This window comes from Dermacentor variabilis, chromosome 7, assembly GCF_050947875.1.
Source record: "Dermacentor variabilis isolate Ectoservices chromosome 7, ASM5094787v1, whole genome shotgun sequence".
In the NCBI taxonomy this organism is placed as follows: Eukaryota; Metazoa; Arthropoda; class Arachnida; order Ixodida; family Ixodidae; genus Dermacentor; species Dermacentor variabilis.
The window spans coordinates 17,281,980-17,303,642 of NC_134574.1; the positions used below are offsets into that span (position 1 = coordinate 17,281,980).

Below are 21,663 nucleotides of genomic sequence, written 5' to 3' on the forward strand. Positions count from 1 at the left end.
ACCTTCAAACAGCCTACATCGCTGCAACCAAACTTGATCGAGCCGAGGTCCTCAAGCCCCGCCCGAGGATCACAAGAACAACAACGCCTCTTCTTACTACTAAATTCTCAAACGCACTCCCAAACGTGAATAACATCCTAAGTAAATACTACCCAATTCTCACCAGCAACCAGAAACTTAAAAAGATTTTTCCCGACCCTCCCAGAGTAGCCTACAGACGCAACACTAATTTTAAAGATGTTCTGTGCACGCCAAACTACAGAAAAAGAGGAAGTTGGGAACCCATCCCTGTGGCCGCCCCAGGTGTTCTACATGCAAACACATTCAATCTAATACTACAGTAAAAAGTACAGCGTCGAATTACACACACAAGGTAACTTCGGCTTTCACCTGCACATCAAGCAACGTAGTCTACTGTCTAGAATGCGCCGCTTGTAGCAAACAATACATAGGTGAGACTGGGCAACAAATTAATACAAGACTGAGTTGTCACCGCGCGGACACAAAACAAAATTTACCCAAAGCAGTAGCCAGCCACTTTAATGAACATAGTCATATATTTGACAAAGCAAGGCTCTATATACTACAAACAAATTTCCGTTCCCCTCGCGAAAGGAAGTATACGGAATTATACCTCATACACAAGTTTAATTGCCTACAACCGACAGGAATTAACTTGGCACGCGGCAACTTAGAATCTTTAAAAGCGGTAACTTAAATCTGAAACTCTCATATCATCAACCAAGACACAAAACACATTAGGCCACCAGCTAACTTTAATTCTTAACCTCACCTACTCTTCCGTTTCGACAAAATTTTTTTTCCTGCCTACTACTCAATTTAATGCACTCTTTCAGGTTTTTACGTCTATACCAACTGTACGACCCCCTTCTTCCATGTACACTTGCCCCCGCCCGCTTCTGCGCGCGTCACCCTCCTGTTTGTTATACCGGTTTCGGTCCCTCCTCCCCCTCTCCCTTCCCTTCCCCCCTTTCTTTAAAACCTATTTTTTAAACCCCCTCATCAACACATTCCGAAGTCAATATGCCTTTTTCGGCGCCTCAACCCAGAGTATCGCCATTCCTGGATGCCACCATAACGACACCTACGATGAGCGACTGGGGCAGTGCCCCTTGAAAGACCATGCCGCTGCCTTTCAGTCACCCCATACATTGCACCGCAGACTCCTCGTCGCCATCTTAACTATTTTAAAATTACTCGACGTATTGCTGCTAGGCTACTCAAGTCACTTTCAACTCATGGTTTTTTTTGTCTGTTTTTCTTTTTTTATTTGTCTTTTGTGTTACTCGCGCACTGACAGCTTGACCGGCCGTTCTAATGCCTCAAAAACATGCCGCCAACGACTCCCCCTGAATACCTCCTAACCTTTCGCATCCCCAACACGCTCCCAAGCCCCCGTATTTCTTAAAAAATTTCATTTTCTTTTCTTTCACTCTCCCCCATTTTGTTTTGTCTGTCTTGGTGCTGCCCTGGCTTCCCCCACCCCCCCTTTTTTTTGCTTTTTTTCTGCTTCTATTTCTTTTCTTTTCTCCCCGCGTGCCCACTCTCACGCTCTTGTCCCCTCGTCTTGGGAATGAAGCTCACAGACGTCGGACGACAGCGCTTGTTTCCTCTGGTAATCTCTCTTTAAAAACAGCCGCCAGCGACAACACCCGCACGTGACGTCACTGCACTAACCCTTTAAAACTAACACGCCGAGGATGACGAGGCCACCTTTGACGAAGATAGGTCCTCCTATCGAAACGTTGGCCAGCCTTTCTGTGGCACCTTATCCCTGTTTACAAACTTTATCCCTATCAGTGTGGCTTCAGGGAAGGGCGCTCTACAACTGATCACCTTGTACGTATTGAAGCAAACATCCGTGACGCATTTGTACACAAACAGTTTTTCCTATCCATATTCCTCGATATGGAGAAGGCATACGACACAACGTGGCGCTACGGAATCTTGAGAGACCTGTCAGAAATGGGCATCCATGGTAATATGCTAATCCTAATCGAAAACTATTTGTCCACTCGTACGTTCCGGGTAAAAGTCGGCAATGTCCTCTCACGTCCTTTTACACAAGAACCTGGTGTACCCCAATGAGGCGTGCTCAGCTGCACGCTCTTTATCGTGAAGATGAACACGCTTCGCGCTTCATTACCACCGGCCGTCTTTTACTCTGTCTACGTGGACGACATTCAAATAGCTTTCAAATCTTGTAACCTCGCAGTCTGCGAGAGACAGGTACAGCATGGCCTGAACAAAGTGTCAATGTGGGCAGACAAAAATGGATTTAAGATCAATCCTAACAAAAGTTCTTGTGTTCTTTTTACAAGAAAAATCGGCCTGATCCCAGATCCTTGCTTAGAACTATGTGGACAGCAAATACCTGTAAACAAAGAACACAAATTTCTAGGTATTATACTTGACTATAGACTCACTTTCGTTCCCCACATTAAACATCTTAAAGAAAAATGTCTGAAAACAGTGAACCTAATGAAGCTTCTATCCCAGACTACGTGGGGTAGTAACAGAAAATGCTTAATGTATCTCTATAAGAGCTTGATTCGGTCATGATTAGATTATGGCGCCGTGATCTATCATTCTGCCGCCCCGAGTGTGCTAAAGATGCTAGACCCTGTTCACCATCTAGGTATCCGCTTAGCCACGGGCGCTTTCAGGACAAGTCCCGTTCAAAGTTTATATGCAGAATCGAATGAGTGGTCACTTCATCTCCAGAGAACATACATCAGCCAAACATATTTTCTGAAAGTCCTCTCTAATCCTGAACATCCGTGTTATAATACCGTTAACGAGATTACATGTGCTACACTCTTTCATAATCGTCCCTCCGTAAGAGAGCCTTTCTCGCTGCGTGTGATGGAGCTTAGTCATGAAATGCATGTTCCATTCCTTGAGCTTCGCCTAATGAATCCAGCCAAGCTGCTACCTCCTTGGGAGTGGCAGCTGATACAATGCGATATATCTTTCATGCAAGTTACAAAACACGCTCCAGAGATTGAAATCCACATGTATTTCCGGGAACTCCAGCACAAACACTCCTGCACGGAGTTCTACACAGACGCATTGAAGTCGCACGACGGGGTGTCCTACGCAGCCGTCGGTCCATCCTTCTCGGAAACCGATGTACTGCATCCGGAAACTAGTATCTTTACGGCTGAGGCCTACGCACTATTGTCGGCTGTGAAGCATATCAGGAAATCAAAACTCCAGAAATCAGTCATATATACGGACTCCCTTAGTGTTGTGAAGGCATTGATGTCATTCTCTAACCACAAAAAACCGGTAATTAATGAACTCTATTCCGTTCTGTCTAAAGCGTATATAGGTAACCAGCATGTCATCATATGCTGGGTGCCACGTCATAGGGGCATCGAAGGTAATGTTCTGGCAGACCAGACGGCCGCGTCAGTTGCATCGCATTCTGCTAATCCCACCGCGGCAGTTCCTGTCACAGATCTGAAGCCCTTCTTACGGAGGAAACTACGGAACCACTGGCAACGCCTATGGGACGCGGAAACAAATAATAAGCTCCACGTGATAAAGCCACAGTTAGGATTCTGGCCCTCTGTAACAAAATCACGCCGAACAGATGTCCTATTCTGTCGTCTCAGAATAGGACACACATTCGGCACCCATAATTTTCTACTCACCGGAAATGACCCTCCAACCTGCGGTAGATGCGACGAGAGGCTCACCGTCCTCCACGTCCTCCTGGAGTGCCGGAAAGCCGAATCTGAAAGAAAGGAACATTTTCCCTTAGCATACCGGCAGCACATTCCCCTTCATCCAGTAATGTTACTCGGCCCAGAACCGCTATTTAACACCAACGCAGTCCTAAGTTATCTGAAAGATGTTGTGTTGCATGTTGTTAGCCCCACATGTTCGTAGCGTCTCCTCTCTTCAGAGGATGGCGCTGTGATAGTTCTTTCGTATAGCACGTGCCTCTAGGCCTTTGTGTTTCAAGGGCTCCGGCGAAGCAACAGTGCTCCAGGAATTTTTACCATCTCATATATTTTCTATGCTGCGTCATTCTTTTACGATGGATTTTAATGTTCATAGTATTCGTCATTTGTCATCGCCATAATTTTATAGCAAGTAGATTTTACGCACTTTACAGCGACTATTTTTAGGCCACTTTACAGCCAAGTCATATCTTCCATAATACATCGTCAACATTACCACTTGTCACGGCGATCTTTGGCCAAACCTTGCCCTTGCGCCACAAAACACCACACATCATGAATTTGTTCTACCCAAATTGTGTATTTCCCCGCGTTTCTCTTTATACGTTATGCTCACTGTGGTTGCTTGGTAATGGCCACCTGGCCTCGTCAAGCTGTACGCTTACAGCTTTCTTGCTAGGGCGGCCTTCAACATTCTACTCTGTGCATGTTGTAAATAAAGGAGTTGACGTCTTTTGGAATATGGGAACATAAAGCGCATACCGTGCTGCAAAAGCACAAAATAGCAAAAAAGATAGATAAAATTCGCAGTGTCACGTGCCGAAATCACGATATGATTATGAAGTGCGCCGTAGTAAGGGGCACCGGATTAACTTGACCACCTGGGCTTCGTTAACGCGCACCCTGTTGTATTTCCTCCATTCTGGAGCGAAAGCCCCCCCCCCCCCCCGCGCTGGGGGCCGTCGAAGATGTGGCAAGGAGGACTCCCTCCCCCCCCCCAGAGGCGCCGGACCCTTGATACTCTTCAAACTGTGTGCATTACTGGCGGGCGCGATCTGAGAACAGCGACCGGCGGTGCGGTGGTGCCTTCCCGGTTTGGAGCGGGTCCTTGCAGGTACGGGGTGGAAGAATGCCTGTTTGGCACGGTGTATTAATGCCTCATGACCTCGAGCGTACCGTAATCTTGGAAGAACGCTAACATAATCCTAATCCATAAGAAAGGGGACGCCAAAGACTTGAAAAATTATAGACCGATCAGCTTACTGTCCGTTGCCTACAAAGTATTTACTAAGGTAATTGCAAATAGAATCAGGAACACCTTAGACTTCTGTCAACCAAAGGACCAGGCAGGATTCCGTAAAGGCTACTCAACAATAGACCATATTCACACTATCAATCAAGTGATAGAGAAATGTGCAGAATATAACCAATCCTTATATATAGCTTTCATTGATTACGAGAAAGAGTTTGATTCAGTCGAAACCTCAGCAGTCATGGAGGCATTACGGAATCAGGGTGTAGATGAGCCATATGTAAAAATACTGGAAGATATCTATAGCGGCTCCACAGCCACCGTAGTCCTCCATAAAGCAAGCAACAAAATCCCAATAAAGAAAGGCGTCAGGCAGGGAGATACGATATCTCCAATGCTATTCACAGCGTGTTTACAGGAGGTATTCAGAGACCTGGATTGGGAAGAATTGGGGATAAAAGTGAATGGAGAATACCTTAGTAACTTGCGATTCGCTGATGATATTGCCTTGCTTAGTAACTCAGGGGACCAATTGCAATGCATGCTCACTGACCTGGAGAGGCAAAGCAGAAGAGTGGGTCTAAAAATTAATCTGCAGAAAACTAAAGTAATGCTTAACAGTCTCGGGAGAGAACAGCAATTTACAATAGGCAGCGATGCACTGGAAGTCGTAAGGGGATACATCTACTTAGGGCAGGTAGTGACGGCGGATCCGGATCATGAGACGGAAATAATCAGAAGAATAAGAATGGGCTGGGGTGCGTTTGGCAGGCATTCCCATATCATGAATAGCAGGTTGCCATTATCCCTCAACAGAAAAGTATATAATAGCTGTGTCTTACCAGTACTCACCTACGGGGCAGAAACCTGGAGGCTTACTAAAAGGGTTCTACTCAAATTGAGGACGACACAACGAGCTATGGAAAGAAGAATGATAGGTGTAACGTTAAGGGATAAGAAAAGAGCAGATTGGGTGAGGGAACAAACGCGAGTTAATGACATCTTAGTTGAAATCAAGAAAAAGAAATGGGCATGGGCAGGACATGTAATGAGGAGGGACGATAACCGATGGTCATTAAGGGTTACGGACTGGATCCCAAGGGAAGGGAAGCGTAGCAGGGGGAGGCAGAATGTTAGGTGGGCGGATGAGATTAAGAAGTTTGCAGGGACGGCATGGCCACAATTAGTACATGACCGGGGTTGTTGGAGAAGTATGGGAGAGGCCTTTGCCCTGCAGTGGGCGTAACCAGGCTGATGATGATGATGATGATTATTATTATTATTATTGCTTTCCCCTTCTCTCTACTCTCTCCCCTTTTCCATACCTTCTAGTAAAAGATAAAGGGGTCTTCTTGGTGCACTCGAAGCGCACGGACGTCTGTCATTTTTCCATAAATCGAAAGTTCTCCGTCTCTTATTCCACAACATCTTGGTGCCGAAACCCGGGAATTGGAACGTCAAAAGATGGATATCGACAGAATCAAGCGAATAAGGGCCATGGTGCGAACATCTACAACCAAGCTGCTCAACGAAGTACCCACCACAGATGGCAGCGCATCAATCGGTGAGCTGGAAGAAAAGACAACTCTTCTTTCTCTTAAAGAGGACTCACTGAGAGAGCTAGATTGCGTCATAGAAAAAGGCGTTGAAGATGAAGCTTTCGAAGAGGAAGTTGCATGCTCCGAAATGTACAGAGAAAAGATCAGTGTGGCGAAAACAAAAGGTTCAACGCATCCTACGCGACTTCAGCTGCACAAATGCTTCATCAGATTGCAAACTAAACGCCTCAGATAAGAAAGAAACTGGCGCAAACGATTCGCAAATACGCCCCACCGTATAGCTGCCAAAGCTCGAAATCAGCAAATTCAACTGAGAGATTCGAGAGTGGCAAGGGTTCTGGAGTCAGTTTGAGTCGACTATCAACGCTTACCAGAACCTCTCAAACGTAGACAAATTCAAGTACCTCAACAGCTACTTGAAAGGGAAGGCGGTGGCTGCGGTAGCAGGACTTGTCGGAAGGCAACTACAATGTTGCTCTCTCGCTATTAAAGGAGAGGTTCCGCAGAAAGGGGTTATAGAAGACCACATGACACGGCTACTTAACATCCACCCAATGTTTGACTTACGGTCAACTGCGCAGCCTCGTCGACGAAGTAGAGACAGGTGTACGCAGCCTCACTTCATTAGGCGTGAGTGTTGGCACTTATGAAACTTTGTTACTGACCGCAATAAAGAAAGCGGTGCCTGCCGACCTTCGTCTGGAATACCAACGAGAAAACGAGGCTATGAACGAGGGAAGTGAGCTAGAGGAGCTCCTGCGTTTTTTGAGAAAAGAGGTTGCGACGTGGGAGATCATACAGCGGGCCGAAGCTCCGAGAGACAACAGTGCCGAATTGGTAAAGGAAAGGCGCAACAGCAACGCTAAAACGGCGAACAGGCCTACTGCAGTGGCACTGCACACCACGATCAAGGAGAGCACAGGGTGTCTATTTTGCAATTCGAACGGCCATCAGGCCGGCAACTGCAACGCAAAGATGTGTGTGGCGGATAAGAGAGGTGCTGAAGAGTGACTATCGGTGTTTCCGGTGCACAACAAGGGGGACACGCGAGAAGAGAATGCCGTAATGCTAAGTGGCTCAGGTGTGCGCATTGCAAGGGCAGACACTTAACGACAATGTGTGACCCTCACTTTAGGAGACACCGCAACATTGATGAAGGGGATGTATCTTCGTCACCAGTGATTGAGCAAGCCACGGTGTTGAAGTCCTCATTAGGCACGGTAGATAACTTGATGTGCACTGGAGAGCAGCACTTTCTCCTACAGAGAGCGCGATCTTGGACAGAGGGTGCACATGAACGTACACTTGTCAGGCACTTCTGTCACTTCTGTCAGGCACTTCTGTCAGTCAACGAACCTTCATCCATCGCAACCTATCCGAAAAGCTGCAGTTAAAGGTGCTGGGGGAAGAGGAGTTAAAAATATTTGCCTTTGGTGAGCTGTCACGGTCTCAGGGTGGTAAGTAAACACGACGCAAGGAACGTTTGAGTTAGGAAAAGTCTTTATGGGGCATGAGCATAAGAAAAATACATATATCCAGAAAGCACGCTTTGCCATCCAAATGTCAAAGCCCTAACATACGACAAACTATATACAAAGCTAGTTAATTTAAAATATTGTCTTAAGTCTTCGCACACGAGGTATTATGAAGTTGAAAATATTTACATAAAGTCTATCGACGTGGCCACGTCACCTCGTAGTCGCTGCTTCCGATGACACGTCGTCGGGCCCGACGATGCGTCGTAGACTCGACGTCGCTGTGTCCGACGTTCGGTCCACGGTTGGCCTGGTCAGAGGGTCAAGAGGGTGGAGTGACTTAGGCGCCTGGATCGCCCGGCCAACTCCGCAAGCTGCGCATCGTAGCCGCAAGCAATCCGGGAAGCGGCGCCGCCAGCCTGTAGCTGCGGCTTCCGGTGGGAGGTCCATTCAGCTCGCGGGTCGTGGACGCGGCAGTTGAAGAACTGCATCCACTGGGTTGCCGCCGTCTCCCCGATCCACCCGTCCGTTTCGGCCTCCAGCCCCCTTCTCCCCGCCTTCGTCCCAGAGCGTAGCTGGGCCGCTCTCTTCAGCTACGTGTCCCTTTTCCCATTGGCCACGTAGCTGCGCGTGCACTTCTGCGCTTCTGATTTCATATTGTATTCTTTTTATTCGACGGCTCTTATTTTCTGTCTTGGTTTTTCTTTATTTCTGCCATCGACTTCTTGTGTCTTCTTGTTTTCTTCTTATTTTCAGCTTTTCCTTCCTTCTTTCTTCCTTTATTGGCTCATGACACGCACAAAAACGCGTCGAGTGGAGCTGTGGCCCAAAAGCCAGTACGACGGAAAAGGAGTGCGAGTGGAAGCGCTGGAAGTTCCTTGCATCTGTGCAGATATCATGGCTACTCCGTCAAATTCTGTTCTACTTCAACCTTCAAGATATCACTTCCAAGTCACAGACGCCTCGCAGGGCGGCGAAAGTGAAAATATTGACCTTTTGATAGGCACTGATCATTAGTGGGAAATTGTCAGGGGATCCACTAAGCGTCTCAGCTCCAAATAGACGGCAGTGGAGACTGTATTCGGATGGACAGTTCAGGGCCAGGTCGGCACAAGGAAGTCAACAGGACTCCGCTCGTCGGCTGCTGGCGTGATACGGATACGAGTGAATGAACAAATTGACAAGGAAATATCAGCACACCTAAAGTCTTTCTGGGAGCTCGAGCACATCGGTATCAAGGAACCTGAGCCAGTTCGTCACGAGGACGCGGTCCTTCAGCACTATAAGGAAACCGTCAACTTTGAGAATGGCCACTATAAGATGTTGTTCCCTTGGAATTTGATGGTTTACGAGTTTGGCGACAACTACGAGTGCGCAGCAAGGCGTCTTAAAGCCCAGACAACGCGCCTCTTGGAAGGAGATTCGTTGATTAGGGAATACGACGCCTGCATAAGAGACTACATAGAAAAGGGCTATGCAGAGCCAGCCAGCAAGGGTTACGGCACGTTGGAAGGTCCGGTGTACTATATGCCACATCAGCAGTTCGTCACGAAAGCCAGACGACAAAACCGAGTGTAGTATTCGATGCATCATCAAGTGGCAAAAATCGCCTCTCAGTGAACAATGTTGTGGAAAGTGGCCCAAACCTAAACCCAGAGCTCATTCATCTGCTTATCAATTTCCGCTCTTACAACGTCGCAACCGTTGCGGATATTGAAACGTCCTTTCTCCAAATATTACTATCAGAGGGCGATCGGAACGCTGTGCAGTTCCCCTGGTACGCAATGACGCCAAATAGAGGGGAAGAACTTCCAGCTGTAGTGACCTATAGGATGACTCGCGTGCGGTTCGGTGTCACGTAGAGCCCATTTCTCTTGGCTGCAACGTTGCAACATCATCTTGAAGGCTTGCCGGAACGGTATGCTCAAACTGCGCGTACCTGCGCAAGCATCTTTACGTGGACCACCTTGTAACTGGTGTTGACAGCCTTGACAAGGGTAAAGTCTTGTGTCAGGAATCAAAAGATATGTTGTCTCAAGCAGGGATGCGGCTACCCAAGTGGATCTCGAATGACCGTGATCTCGTCAACTTTTTAGAAAATGGCAATGTGGAAAGAACGAACGCTGATGCTGGACATGCTGCAGCTACAAAGGTATTGGGAGAAGGTTGGAATGCTCAAACTGACCACTTTGAATACAACCTAACTTCACTCGTCGCTTTCCTCTTCGCAAGAGCCGACAACAAGAGATTTGTGCGGCAGGTCTCGCCAAGAATTTTTGATCCGTTTCGATATGTTGCTTTCACAACATTATGCGTAAAGGTAATGTTCCATAAGTTGTGGCAGTTGTGAATTGGTTGGGACGACCCTTTGCCTGAAACATTGCAGCCTGAGTGGGACTGGTGGTGTAAGGAGCTTCCATGCATTGAAGGAGTGTCTATTCTAAGACTGATAGCGGTAGACTTTAAAAATGATGATACGGAGAAAGTGGTGCATGTTTTCTGTGACGCAAGCCTGAAGGCCTATGGTGCTGTCGCCTATATCGTGACCAAGTCTGGTTTGGACTAATAAATGTCAGCTTGGTCATGGTCAAACTAAGAGTAGCCCCTTTGAAAAGCCTCTCGCTACCCCGATTGGAGCTGATGGGAGCCCTTGTTGGCGCGTGACTATGCCAATACGTTGCTATGGCCTTGGGATCTGAAGAACGTTGCTACCATCCTCTGGACTGGCTCTACAGTAGCTATGTACTGGATCAAGAGAAACGCTGCCAGGTGGAAGCCCTTCGTGGCAAATGAAGTCTCAGAGTTACAAGCGCTGACAGATCCCAGGGATTGGAAACACTGCCCAGGTTCAGACAACCCTGCTGTATTCTCTGTATTCTATATTCGGTATTCTCCCATCGGCCCTGCGGGAAAGCGAATTGTGGTGGAAAAGACCCCGTTGGCTTCAGGAGGGTGACACGCGTTGGCCAACGATAATTGAGCCTAGCTCGAAGGCTGGGGAGTGCCAAATGGAAGGTGAAAGGTGACGGTAATGCCCATAGTGTCATAGTCGTCCATGGCAATTCTCAATGTTGAGAATTACAGCTCATTCAGCAGAGTCGTGCGAGTAACCGCTTGGGTCCGCGCTTTGTCGACAACTGCCACAACAAAGAAGGAAAGACGATCGGCCCATTACGAGCTGAAGAAGTAATCGGCGCCGAAAGATACTGGTTGGCTAATGCTCAAGAAGATGCTTTCAGCGACGACATTTCAAACCTGAAGAATCAAAGACCGCTGCACGAGAGGGTCGCTGCACGGGTTGAAAGGCAAAAGAGGAGAGCTCTTTTGCCTTTCAACCCGTACTTTGACAAATAGGGCCTCGTGCGAGTTGGTGGACGCTTGCAATTCAGTGATAACAACGAAGAGACTAAGCATCCCATCGTTTTCCCTGGAAATCACCCCCTCACGTCACTGCTCATACGGAAGGAAAACTTGAGAATGCAGAACACGGGCGTACGCGATACTCTAGCTCAGCTGCGAGAATCGTATTGGATTATCCGAGAACGTTAGGGCGTAGAGAAAGTTATCAAGAAGTTCCTTGTTTGTCGCAAACAAAGTTGCCCTCCAGCTACGGAACCAGTAGCACCACTTGCAGCTGACAGAGTGACAAAGGGAAACCCGTTCGACACCGTTGGCATCGATTTTGCAGGACCCTTGATTTGTCAACAGTCATGCGACAGCAAAAAATACTACATCGCTATTTTCACCTGTGCTGTGACACGTGCCGCCCACCTCGTCAGCGACCTGTCGGCTACAGCCTTCCTCTTGGCCTTTAGGCGCTTTGTGGCACGCCGTGGAATTTGCTCGACGGTGTATTCAGACAACGCGCTCACATTCAAGCGTGCAGCCAGGGATCTAAAGGCCATGTTCATGCTGTTGCAAGTCGAGGAATTGCAGTCATACTTCGCCGGAAATCAGATCGATGGAAGTTTATTGTTGAACCAGCAGCTTGGTGAGGCGGATTCTGGGAGCGGATAGTGCGATCTGGAAAAGTAGCATTGCGAAAGATGTTAGGTCTGAGCAGCTTGAATTTCAAAGAACTGACCACCGTTCTTTATGAGGTGGAGGCCATGATCAACTGACGCCTTTTGACTTTCATATATGGTGATGCTCAAGAGCCACCACCACTGTCACCGGTGTACTTCTTTGTCGGAAGAAAGTTGACGACCTTCCTCCGTACCTGCTGCCGGACGAAATTCCTGGCGGTAGCATGCATCTCTCACGACACTGGAAGTACCGGACTGCCATGGCCGATGATTTATGGAGATGATGGCGGAAACACTACTTATTGGAGCTCAGATCGGCACATATGTGTCGACCAACGACTTCGAGTGATCTGAAGAAAAGCGCCTTGGTGCTCCTGAGGGAAGACCGCTTGAAACGCCACGTGTGGAAGACCGCCAGAATTAAGGAAACATTTAAGGGTAGAGACAGCAGATTGCGGTCCTGCAAACTGGCAATAAATGGGGGGACCGAGATGAAGCGACCGATAGAGCTGCTGTATCCCTTGGAGATTGTGGAGCAATGAGCTCAATAATAGTTCGCTCATCCGGGACAGATTGTTGTATATCCTCCATTCTTGAGAAGAAGACCCCCCCCCCCCGAGCTGGGGGCCGCTGACAATGTAGCAAGGAGTACTCCCCCCCCAGAGGCACCGGACACTTGATACCGCTCAACCTGCGTGTATTACTGGCGAGCACGATCTGCGAGCAGCGACCAGCGGTGCGGTGGTGCCTTCCAGGTCTGGAGCGGATTCTCGCACATGCGGGGTGCAATAATGCCTGTTTGGCACGGTGTATTATGACTTTCCCCTCATCTCTACTCTCTCCCCTTTCCAATATCTTCTAGTAAAAAATACAGGAGTATTCTTGATGCGCTGGAAGCGCATGGATGTCTGTCATTTTTCCATAAGTTAAAAGTTCTCCGTCTCTTATTCCATGACACGCCCAATGCACGGTACACAAGTGTTTTTGCGTTGCTTACATTTTGCTCGCCACTCGTGCTTGAATTTTCCTTGTGTTGCTGGGCACAAGTATGCCCAATAAAGGGATCATTTCATAATTGAGTTTTCCTACTGCGTTCTTTGTTGTCACCACAACTTGACAATATGCACCATCACTAAGTCTCTTTATGACTTGCCCTAATTTCTTATGCGTTAGGACGTGCTGTTCAATGGCATTTCTGCAAGTTGCTTGGCGATTGTAGAGGCCATTGAAGTAGTGAAACGCGTGGTACCATAGTCCTTGCGGACGCTGCGTCCTTACTTCGTCGCATTTTGTTGGTTTTCTAAGCACTACATACGACAGCTATCTCATTTACGGGAACATGGCTGTATGTTATTAGCCTACCAACACATACTATTTGTGCAGAATCATTTCATTTAGACAGTCCGCGGTTTCATTGGTATCGCTAGGAATTGCGTCAGCGAATAGCTAAGCTAGCTTGTGAAGCCCGGCTTGCGTAACTCGCACTAGACAACTTGCTTCAAGGTATGGCGATCATTATTCTAAAACAGGGCTAAAGACGTACAAATCAACACGTGTCATCCATATATTTCAGGCTGTTTCAGCTAGCCAAAGCAAACATTCTACCTGACTTCCTATACCAAGGTACCTGTTCGCTCAAGGAGTTCAAAAGTGCCACAGTTGATGGCCCATAAAGGGCAAGGAACAACGAAAGACTTCCCGTTTCTGTCCTCCTCGACTGTTGCTTTTTTATATTCTTCAATGGCAAACCTGCATGAATAAGATGATCTTGCTAAAAAAAAGTTTGATTTGGAACACCCTTCTCTTTGGCAATGAAGTAGAGCGCTACCTGCAGCATACGACCAGTTCTTATAACATGTAACATGTAGCTTGGCACTCTTTGGTCATATTCGGCCCTTGAGCCATAAAACAACAAATTCATCATAACATGTAACGATAAGCTGGGCTTCCGTGTACAGTAAGCGCTGAAGTGATATTGCAAGCCAAAATTTATAACACAAGGACGCGCACTCGTAATTTCCTGCATACCAAAACCATGATGTGTAGACCACAAAAGGTAGCATCAGAGCACGTGCGTCCCTAAGGCATCCGGAAATTATCGAAGATTGCGGATTTTCACTATTCATCCCTAAGCACTTCTTGTTTGTGAATGAAGTAGGCTTTCTTAAACATTAGCGACTAGTCCCGTCAAGAGGCAAAATTATCGCTGTTCTGAGCATGTCTTATTGATATGCGTGGATTCGTTACTTTGTGTGTCAGGTTTGTGGCACGCCGGTGGATACAAAAATATGTTGTGTGCCCTTTTCTCGTAAATTAGCTTCTGTGTACTTTGTGTTCTCATTCTGGCGTCTCGTCTTGTTATATTACCTTTGCAGTGGAGAGAAAGCATGTGTAGCGCTAGCGCGGTCTCGCTGTCAGGCAGATAAGTATTACAGTGGTGTTTGTCGCGGAGATCGAAGACTCAAACAAAGGTGTATCCAATTGCTTCGAGCTGTTTTCCGGTACTTTGTTAGCGTGCAATTGCTCGACGACCTTAGTAGAGTAAATTCGACCGGTACACACCCAGGACTGCAAATATTGCAATCGAGAGAACTTTTTGTGACCTTAATATTTGGCAAAAGCTAGCTTTCTTGACAATATGCCTTTCTGCGACTTTCGACTCTTGACCACAGCAAAGACAGAAAGAGACGTGTTGTGTGCAGGTGGTGCTTCTTACATTCGACGATGCGGTGAACGATTTGAACTTCGACCACTACACGGAAATCTTCGATACGGGCCGCAGGAACCCCAATGGCTGCCCGATCCGCGGAACCTTCTACGTGTCACATGAATGGACCGACTACGGCCAAGTGCAGACTCTATATTCCAAGGGACACGAGATGGCCTCGCACACCGTCACGTGAGTGTTTGCACATCATCTATACGCACTTTGGTGAGAAAGGAAACTTGATAACAAGGAGTTACTGCCGTTGTAAGTTGCTTGGCGTTTAGTGCTCTTGCTACGATCAAACATTTTTGAGCCGGAATGGCGAGACTGATTTCTTGCATGTAGCACCTTCACTGTTCATTTTCACTGATTTCGGATTTTATTTATTTGAAAAAAAGCGCGCAGTCTTTTGCGCGCAGTTAAGGTTAGTGCAGTGAAGAGAAAGCTTTATCTGGCTGTTGCAGGGGTTAAATTGACGCTTATCGTGTCCCATATTCTTTCTGCTTGCTTGAGCATTTTACCTTGGTTTAATACTTTACACAACTGCAGCTGTAGCGTGACACGAGCGGCCCTATGTTTCAGTAAGACGCACCTTGAACAGTGAAGTAAAGTCGACGATGTAAATTAGGATGCTAAAAATAGAATTGTTCGGGTCAGCTGGACATGTAATAGTGAAAATCTTTCTGGCAGCCTTGGTCTTGAGCTTTATTCGATAAAACTTTTTCGAAAACTCACTTGGGCCACCGTATGATGTCCATCTCAGGACGTTCTGCACGTCGTCTCCGCAAGTGTTAGTTGATTCAAGTCACTCTAGTTGCTCTTCTAGTCGCTAACATTCTTACTTTCCTGAGCGCCTAGCAAAGGCACTGCTATACGTTTGCAACACATTAATCCGTTCATTTTGTTAGTTGAAAAATTAATGTATTTCTGATGTTCATTTGGGCCTGCGGTCAAAAGAATAGCGGTAGACTGCTACTAAATGCGCAGTTTCAAGTGTGCATAAAGTGAACCGAGGGTGGCGAATTGACCCAGTTTTCCGTTTCTTCTGTCTGCGCCTTGTTCTTTGCGCCATTTTATTTTTATTAAGAATAATTGATGAGCATACATGAGTATGTACCTTACGTGTATGACGTATAAGCGTTACCGTTTCTAGTAGAAATCTTGCTCTAAAATGTGTCAGCAAAATATGGGAAACTGCTGACTCACGCTCACCGATAGCTGTGCGTACTTCCTCACACTTACAGCCACCTAGTATGTGTGCGTCTAAAGGTACTCAATTCACTCGGTGCATTTTAGTAAGTGTCGCTAAGCGCGAGCGGATATTGACACGTGTTCTTGTTTATCCTTCTTCCGGGGACTGCGTTTCCCCGTCAAACAACTTAATGTTATCGCTCTGCACAAGACGTGCCTGCACGATCTGGGCTTACTCTAATATTATTGTTGATTCTATCTGTTATGTATGTTCTCGCTGAACCTTGTTTAATTAGATTGCATGTGCGACGTGAATGGCATTGTACTATCTTGGAGGTATGCGAACCCCAGCAATTACGCTGGAACCATCGACTAGTCATAAACACAAGCCGAAGCACTTCAAGGGCAGATTAGATTTTCGACAATCCGCGAGTGTGCTGGCCGCTATCATTCTGCTGAGTGTTACTCGTTTGGCTGGGTACAGGTTTGCCCTATAAACAGCTAATTTCGTAACTTGCGTTGTGCCACGATAGTTCTTCACCCTCACTGCAACGCCACGTCTTGTGGAGGTGCTTCAGGGTTTACGTTCTGGACACCTTCTCAAAGCCGTGACCCTAGTCCTAACCACGAAAACAACGCCAGCGTCGCCCCAAACCATCGGGTTAGGTACAGACTACAAGACCTTCTCCCGGATTACGGACTTCTACCCTCGAGGACCAGGAAAACCAAGGTCAAGCCAGCACCCACGATGAGAGATGCAGCATCCCCTGCAGCCATCGTCATGCAGCAGCCAAGGGAGCCACCTATTTTCCGTGGATCCTCGTCTGACGACCCAGAAACCTGGCTCGAGGTTTTTGAAACCATCTCGACATTCAACAACTGGAACGCTCATGCATTGCGCCATGTATACTTCCACTTGGAAGACGCCGCGAGCGCTGTGGTTTGCAAACCGAGAATCCGGTTTGCAAACCAAACCGAATCCAACCAACCACAAACCAACCAGAATTCGGGACAAACCGCGATCCGGCGCCGACATAGTAGCTGGACGCTTACGCCGTCTTTTTCTTCAGTTGCAGCAGATAACTACCGTTCTTCAAGACACCGTATCGAAAACGCGCTTCCTTCCGGAGGGCGTTTTTTCCGTCGACGATGGACACGACAGTGCTGCCATTGGTCCTCACCACATTCATCAACAGGTAACCCTGGACAAATTTGGAGCGTAGTAAGCCGCATGAGGCTCTCTTCTGGCAAAACACTTCGGGATCCGGCGCCGGCATGGCAGCTCGACGCTTACGCCGTCTTTTTCTTCAGTTGCTGCGGATAACAACCGTTTAATACACCCTATCAGAAACGTGCTTCCTTTCGGAGGGCGTTTTTCCATCGAAGAAATCTGCCCGGCTTGCATGTGGGACCGGCCACCGTTGGACACGACAGCGCTGCCAACGCTGCTCACCACATTCATGAACTGGTAACCCTGGACAACCTTGTGGGGTAGTAGCTACATAAGGCTCTCTTCTGGCAAACCACTTCGGGATCCGGCACCAACACGGCAGCTCGACGCTTACGCCGTCTTTTTCTTCAATTGCTGCAGGTAACTACCGTTCTTCAAGACACCGTATCGAAAACGTGCTTCCCTCCGGAAGGCGTTTTTTTTTCGTCGACGAAATCTGCCCGGCTTGCCTGTGTGACAAGCCACCGTTGGACACGACAGCGCTGCCAGCGCTCCTAACCACATTCACCAACTGGTACCCATGGATAACCTTGGACGGTAGTAAGCTATATAAGGTGCTCTTCTGGCAAGCCACTTCGGGATCCGGCACCGACATGGCACATCGACGCTTACGCCGTCTTTTTCTTCAATTGCTGCAGATAACTACCGTTCTTCAAGACACCGTATCGAAAACTTGCTCCCTCCGGAAGGCGTTTTTTTTCGTCGACGAAAAGTGCCCGGCTTGCCTGTGTGACAAGCCACCGTTGGACACGACAGCGCTGCCAGCGCTCCTAACCACATTCACCAACTGGTACCCATGGACAACCTTGGACGGTAGTAAGCTATATAAGGCTCTCTTCTGGCAAACCACTTCGGGATCCGGTGCCGACATGGCAGCTGGACGCTTACGCCGTCTTTCTTTTTTTTCAGGTTGGTTTTTCATGCCGCTTTGTTAATGAAAAATTATTCCGAACGTCGGCAGCGGATCCCACCATACATGTTTTGCGTTTGTACCGAATGTTGTGCATGACAGTGAAGCGTCTAATAGAAATGTACCTTACCCAGAAAATGTTGCTAGCCGGAGACGTCGAGGAAAATCTAGGGTCCGTTACAGCAGAGCATGAAAAGCAAATGTTCGACATAATTTTCACTATACCCACAATCCAACAAAAGCAGTCTGAACTTTTAAGTGAACTTCGCTCAATTCGAGAGACCCTCGAACAAACGATAACTGAACAGGAAAAATCAAGTGCGTTCAAGATTGCAGGCATTGCAGGCATTGCATGACGATCATGATTGTATGTCTCGGAAGAAATAACTTGATTTTCTATGGCCTCGAGGATGCGCAAAACTATAGTTGGCCTGATTCCGAACAAAAATTGTTACTTTCTGCTCTGAGAAACTCTGACTACAAATTGATCCTAACTGTGTAGACTGGAGTCATTGGCTGGCTAGTTACGCACCTGACAAAACCCGACCAATAATAGTGTCACGTGGCAGTGACGGTTCAGGACAAAGCAAATAATCTGTCAATGGTGAAACTAACTTTATTCGGCGAACCTGCGCCCAGAAACCACAGGCTACACTCAATGCTCAACGAAAACGGCGAACACAGTCGGCGATCGTCGAAAATCTGATCAGCGGGTCAAGCGCGTGGGTTTTCTACATCAGTCGACGAATGTTCCAGAGTAATCCATGGGACCCACGTGTCTTCCACAAAGTTCTACACTATTCGCGTCGCGTATACATGCAATCGAAGTACACAAGTTTCGGTGAGAGACATCAGATGGAACCATCGATAACATTCCAGAAACTTCCGATACATGCAGGCGCGTCCGGTGCTGTGCGATAACACTTGTTAAGCGGTGAAACGTAGTCACCCGATAAAGATAAGCAAGTACACGTGTCAATACCCCTCTCTTATATAGCATCGACCCGATGCTGCAAACATACGAAAGTAATAAAGAAATATATCCGTAGCAAAAAAACAACAAAATGAGGAAGTTCGTCAGCGTTCGTAAAAGGACTTAAGGCGCACCACGCGGGCCACTTCAAATCGTGTGCAGCGTCGCTGTGAATGGGAAATGCTGTCTGGCACAACCTCATAGTCCAGTGCGCCAACACGTCGGATGACCTTGTAGGGTCCGAAATAGCGTTGCAAGGGTTTCTCACTGAGTCCCCGTAGGTGTATCGGGGTCCAAACCCAAACACGGTCGCAGGGCTGGTGTTTGACGAAGCGTCGTCGGAGGTTGTAGTGTCGGCTGTCGGTACGCTGCTGGTTCTTGATCCGTAGGTGGCCGAGCGGTTGGGCTTCTTCGGCGGCTGGACATAGGTAGCTACGTCAAAATTCTCTTCGTCAGTGACGTGCGGCAGCATGGCTTCGAGCGTCGTCGTCGGGTTACCGCCGTAAACCGGCTTAAACGGTGTGATCTGTGTTCTTTGCACTGCCGTGTTGTAAGCGAAGGCTACGTAAGGCAAGACGGCATCCCAGGTCTCGTGTTCGACGTCGACGAACATTGCTAGCATGCTGGCGAGGGTCTTGTTCAGGCGCTCCGTGAAACCATTCGTCTGCGGTGGGCTGACGAATAGTGGGCAGTTGTCCTCCTGTGCCTCATCTGACTGTACTGCAGAATGGCTTGGGTGAGCGCCTGAACAACACCTGCGCTGTGCGATAACACTTGTCAGACGGTGAAACGTTGTCGCCCGATAAATATAAGCAAGTACACGTGTCAATAGTGAAGCTGTTATCTTTCAAAGATAAGCAACGTATACATGCCGCTTGCACAAAGATTAAAGATAGAGATTTCAGTATAGGTGAAGACTTTTCACGGTGTATTCAATTTGAAAGAAAACAGCTGGCATCCTTCGCCTTGGACGTCTAAGACAACTTAAGCTACGTTGCAACAAGCTTACAATGGACAAACAAAAGTTCTTATATGATTATGCAGCAAATACCGTGACCAGAGTATCTTAACAGCCACCAAAGAAATCGCAAAGGAAAAAAGCAAGTGGTACGAATGATCTGGTGTGCATAATTGTAAATTGCCGCAGTCTGAAAAATAACATAAATTAATTATATTCATTACTCGAAAAGGCCTCACCGCCCGTTGTTAAAGGAATGGAACCTTGTTAAGACAGTTCAATGAGCGATTGTGAAATATGTCCCCCTGAGTACAACGTGCATTGCACAGGCCACAACACACATGGCGGAGGCGTGTTTGTTCTGCTTTATGGCAGCCTAAAGAGTGCTAACATTAGTCTGGACAGGGACTCATGCGAAACAGTTTGGTGCAAAGTATCACTGCAAAATCGTTCGTCTTTGGCTCTTCGTGCGTTCGAGAGATCATTTGGAATGAGCAATGCGGAGCCTATATTTGAAATGAATAAATCTTATTAAGCGTTTCAATGTCCCATATCTCCTCCTCGGAGGGGATTTGAACCTTCCAAATGTTCAATGGGAGGATTTGATGCCGAAGTTTATCACCATACCTCCCCTGTACACCGCCTTTCGTGAATTCATCGATGCTCATTCACTTTTTCATTTCGTAAACATGCCAACAAGAATGGGATCGAGCAGCGCAAATGTACTAGATCTACTTTTCACGAACGATCGAGATTTTTTGTCTTCAGCTATCACAGTTCCCGGCATATGTGACCACGAAATGGTTATGGCAAAATTATCCTCTGCTGTAGTGCGTCGTTGCATTTTTCCATCGCATAAAGTTTTCTTTTACGAACGTTGTGACTATTGTTCCGTTTCACATGCACTGGATGCATTTTTCCCGGAATTGCCGTCACTTTGCATATCCTTTAATATCAACACCGCATGGAATGTCGCTAACCTAGACGCCCATCCCAAGCCATATCATTTCGACAAAGCGCCGCAGCTATAAGCGGTGGATCAACAAGAAACCGGGGTTCGATGAACAAAAGTCGTCGTCTATTCCGTAAGTACGGTCAGTCCCCGAGCCCAATACTTCATTCCGAGTTTATAGAACAAAACAAGATTATTGGTAAAGAAACGAGGGGGCACAAAGCCTGTACGTGCAGAACTTTATGAAAAAGTCAGAAGAAACCCAAAAGAAACTTTCGAAATACCTAAAAAATAAAAAATGCACCAAAAACATGATTGCGGATGTTATCGATGGAATGAACTATGCTGGAAATGCTGAACGAAATGCAGACCGTTTTATCATACTTCCAGTCTGTGTTCTCACAACCAACCGATACGTTTATAGAAGTTCCAGAGTCCTCCAATTTTACGCAGATGAACGACATAACCTTTACAGAATATCGTCGCGTGGTGGTGACGTTGAATAACACAGTAGCAATACTGTGAACGACAAAACTAACTTTTATTGGGCGAACCTGTGCCCACAAAACAGGCTACACTTATAGCACAACGATAGCGGCGAACACGCTCGGCGATCGTCGAAAATCTGATCAGCGGGTCAAGCGCGTCGGCTTTTATACAGCAGTTATCGAATGTTCCAGACTAATCGTTGGGACCCGCATGCCTTCTACAAGGTTC

General features: G+C 47.3%; 1 protein-coding gene across 1 annotated transcript in view; it reads left to right on the forward strand.

Annotated features, from left to right (window-relative positions):
• Cda5 (Chitin deacetylase-like 5) overlaps positions 1 to 21,663 on the forward strand; it is a 345,833-nt gene that overhangs the window by 252,193 nt on the left and 71,977 nt on the right. Inside the window, exon 5 of the mRNA XM_075698287.1 lies at positions 14,727 to 14,923. Within this exon, the coding sequence (XP_075554402.1) occupies positions 14,727 to 14,923 (197 nt within the window). The remainder of the gene's footprint in view (positions 1 to 14,726; positions 14,924 to 21,663) is intronic.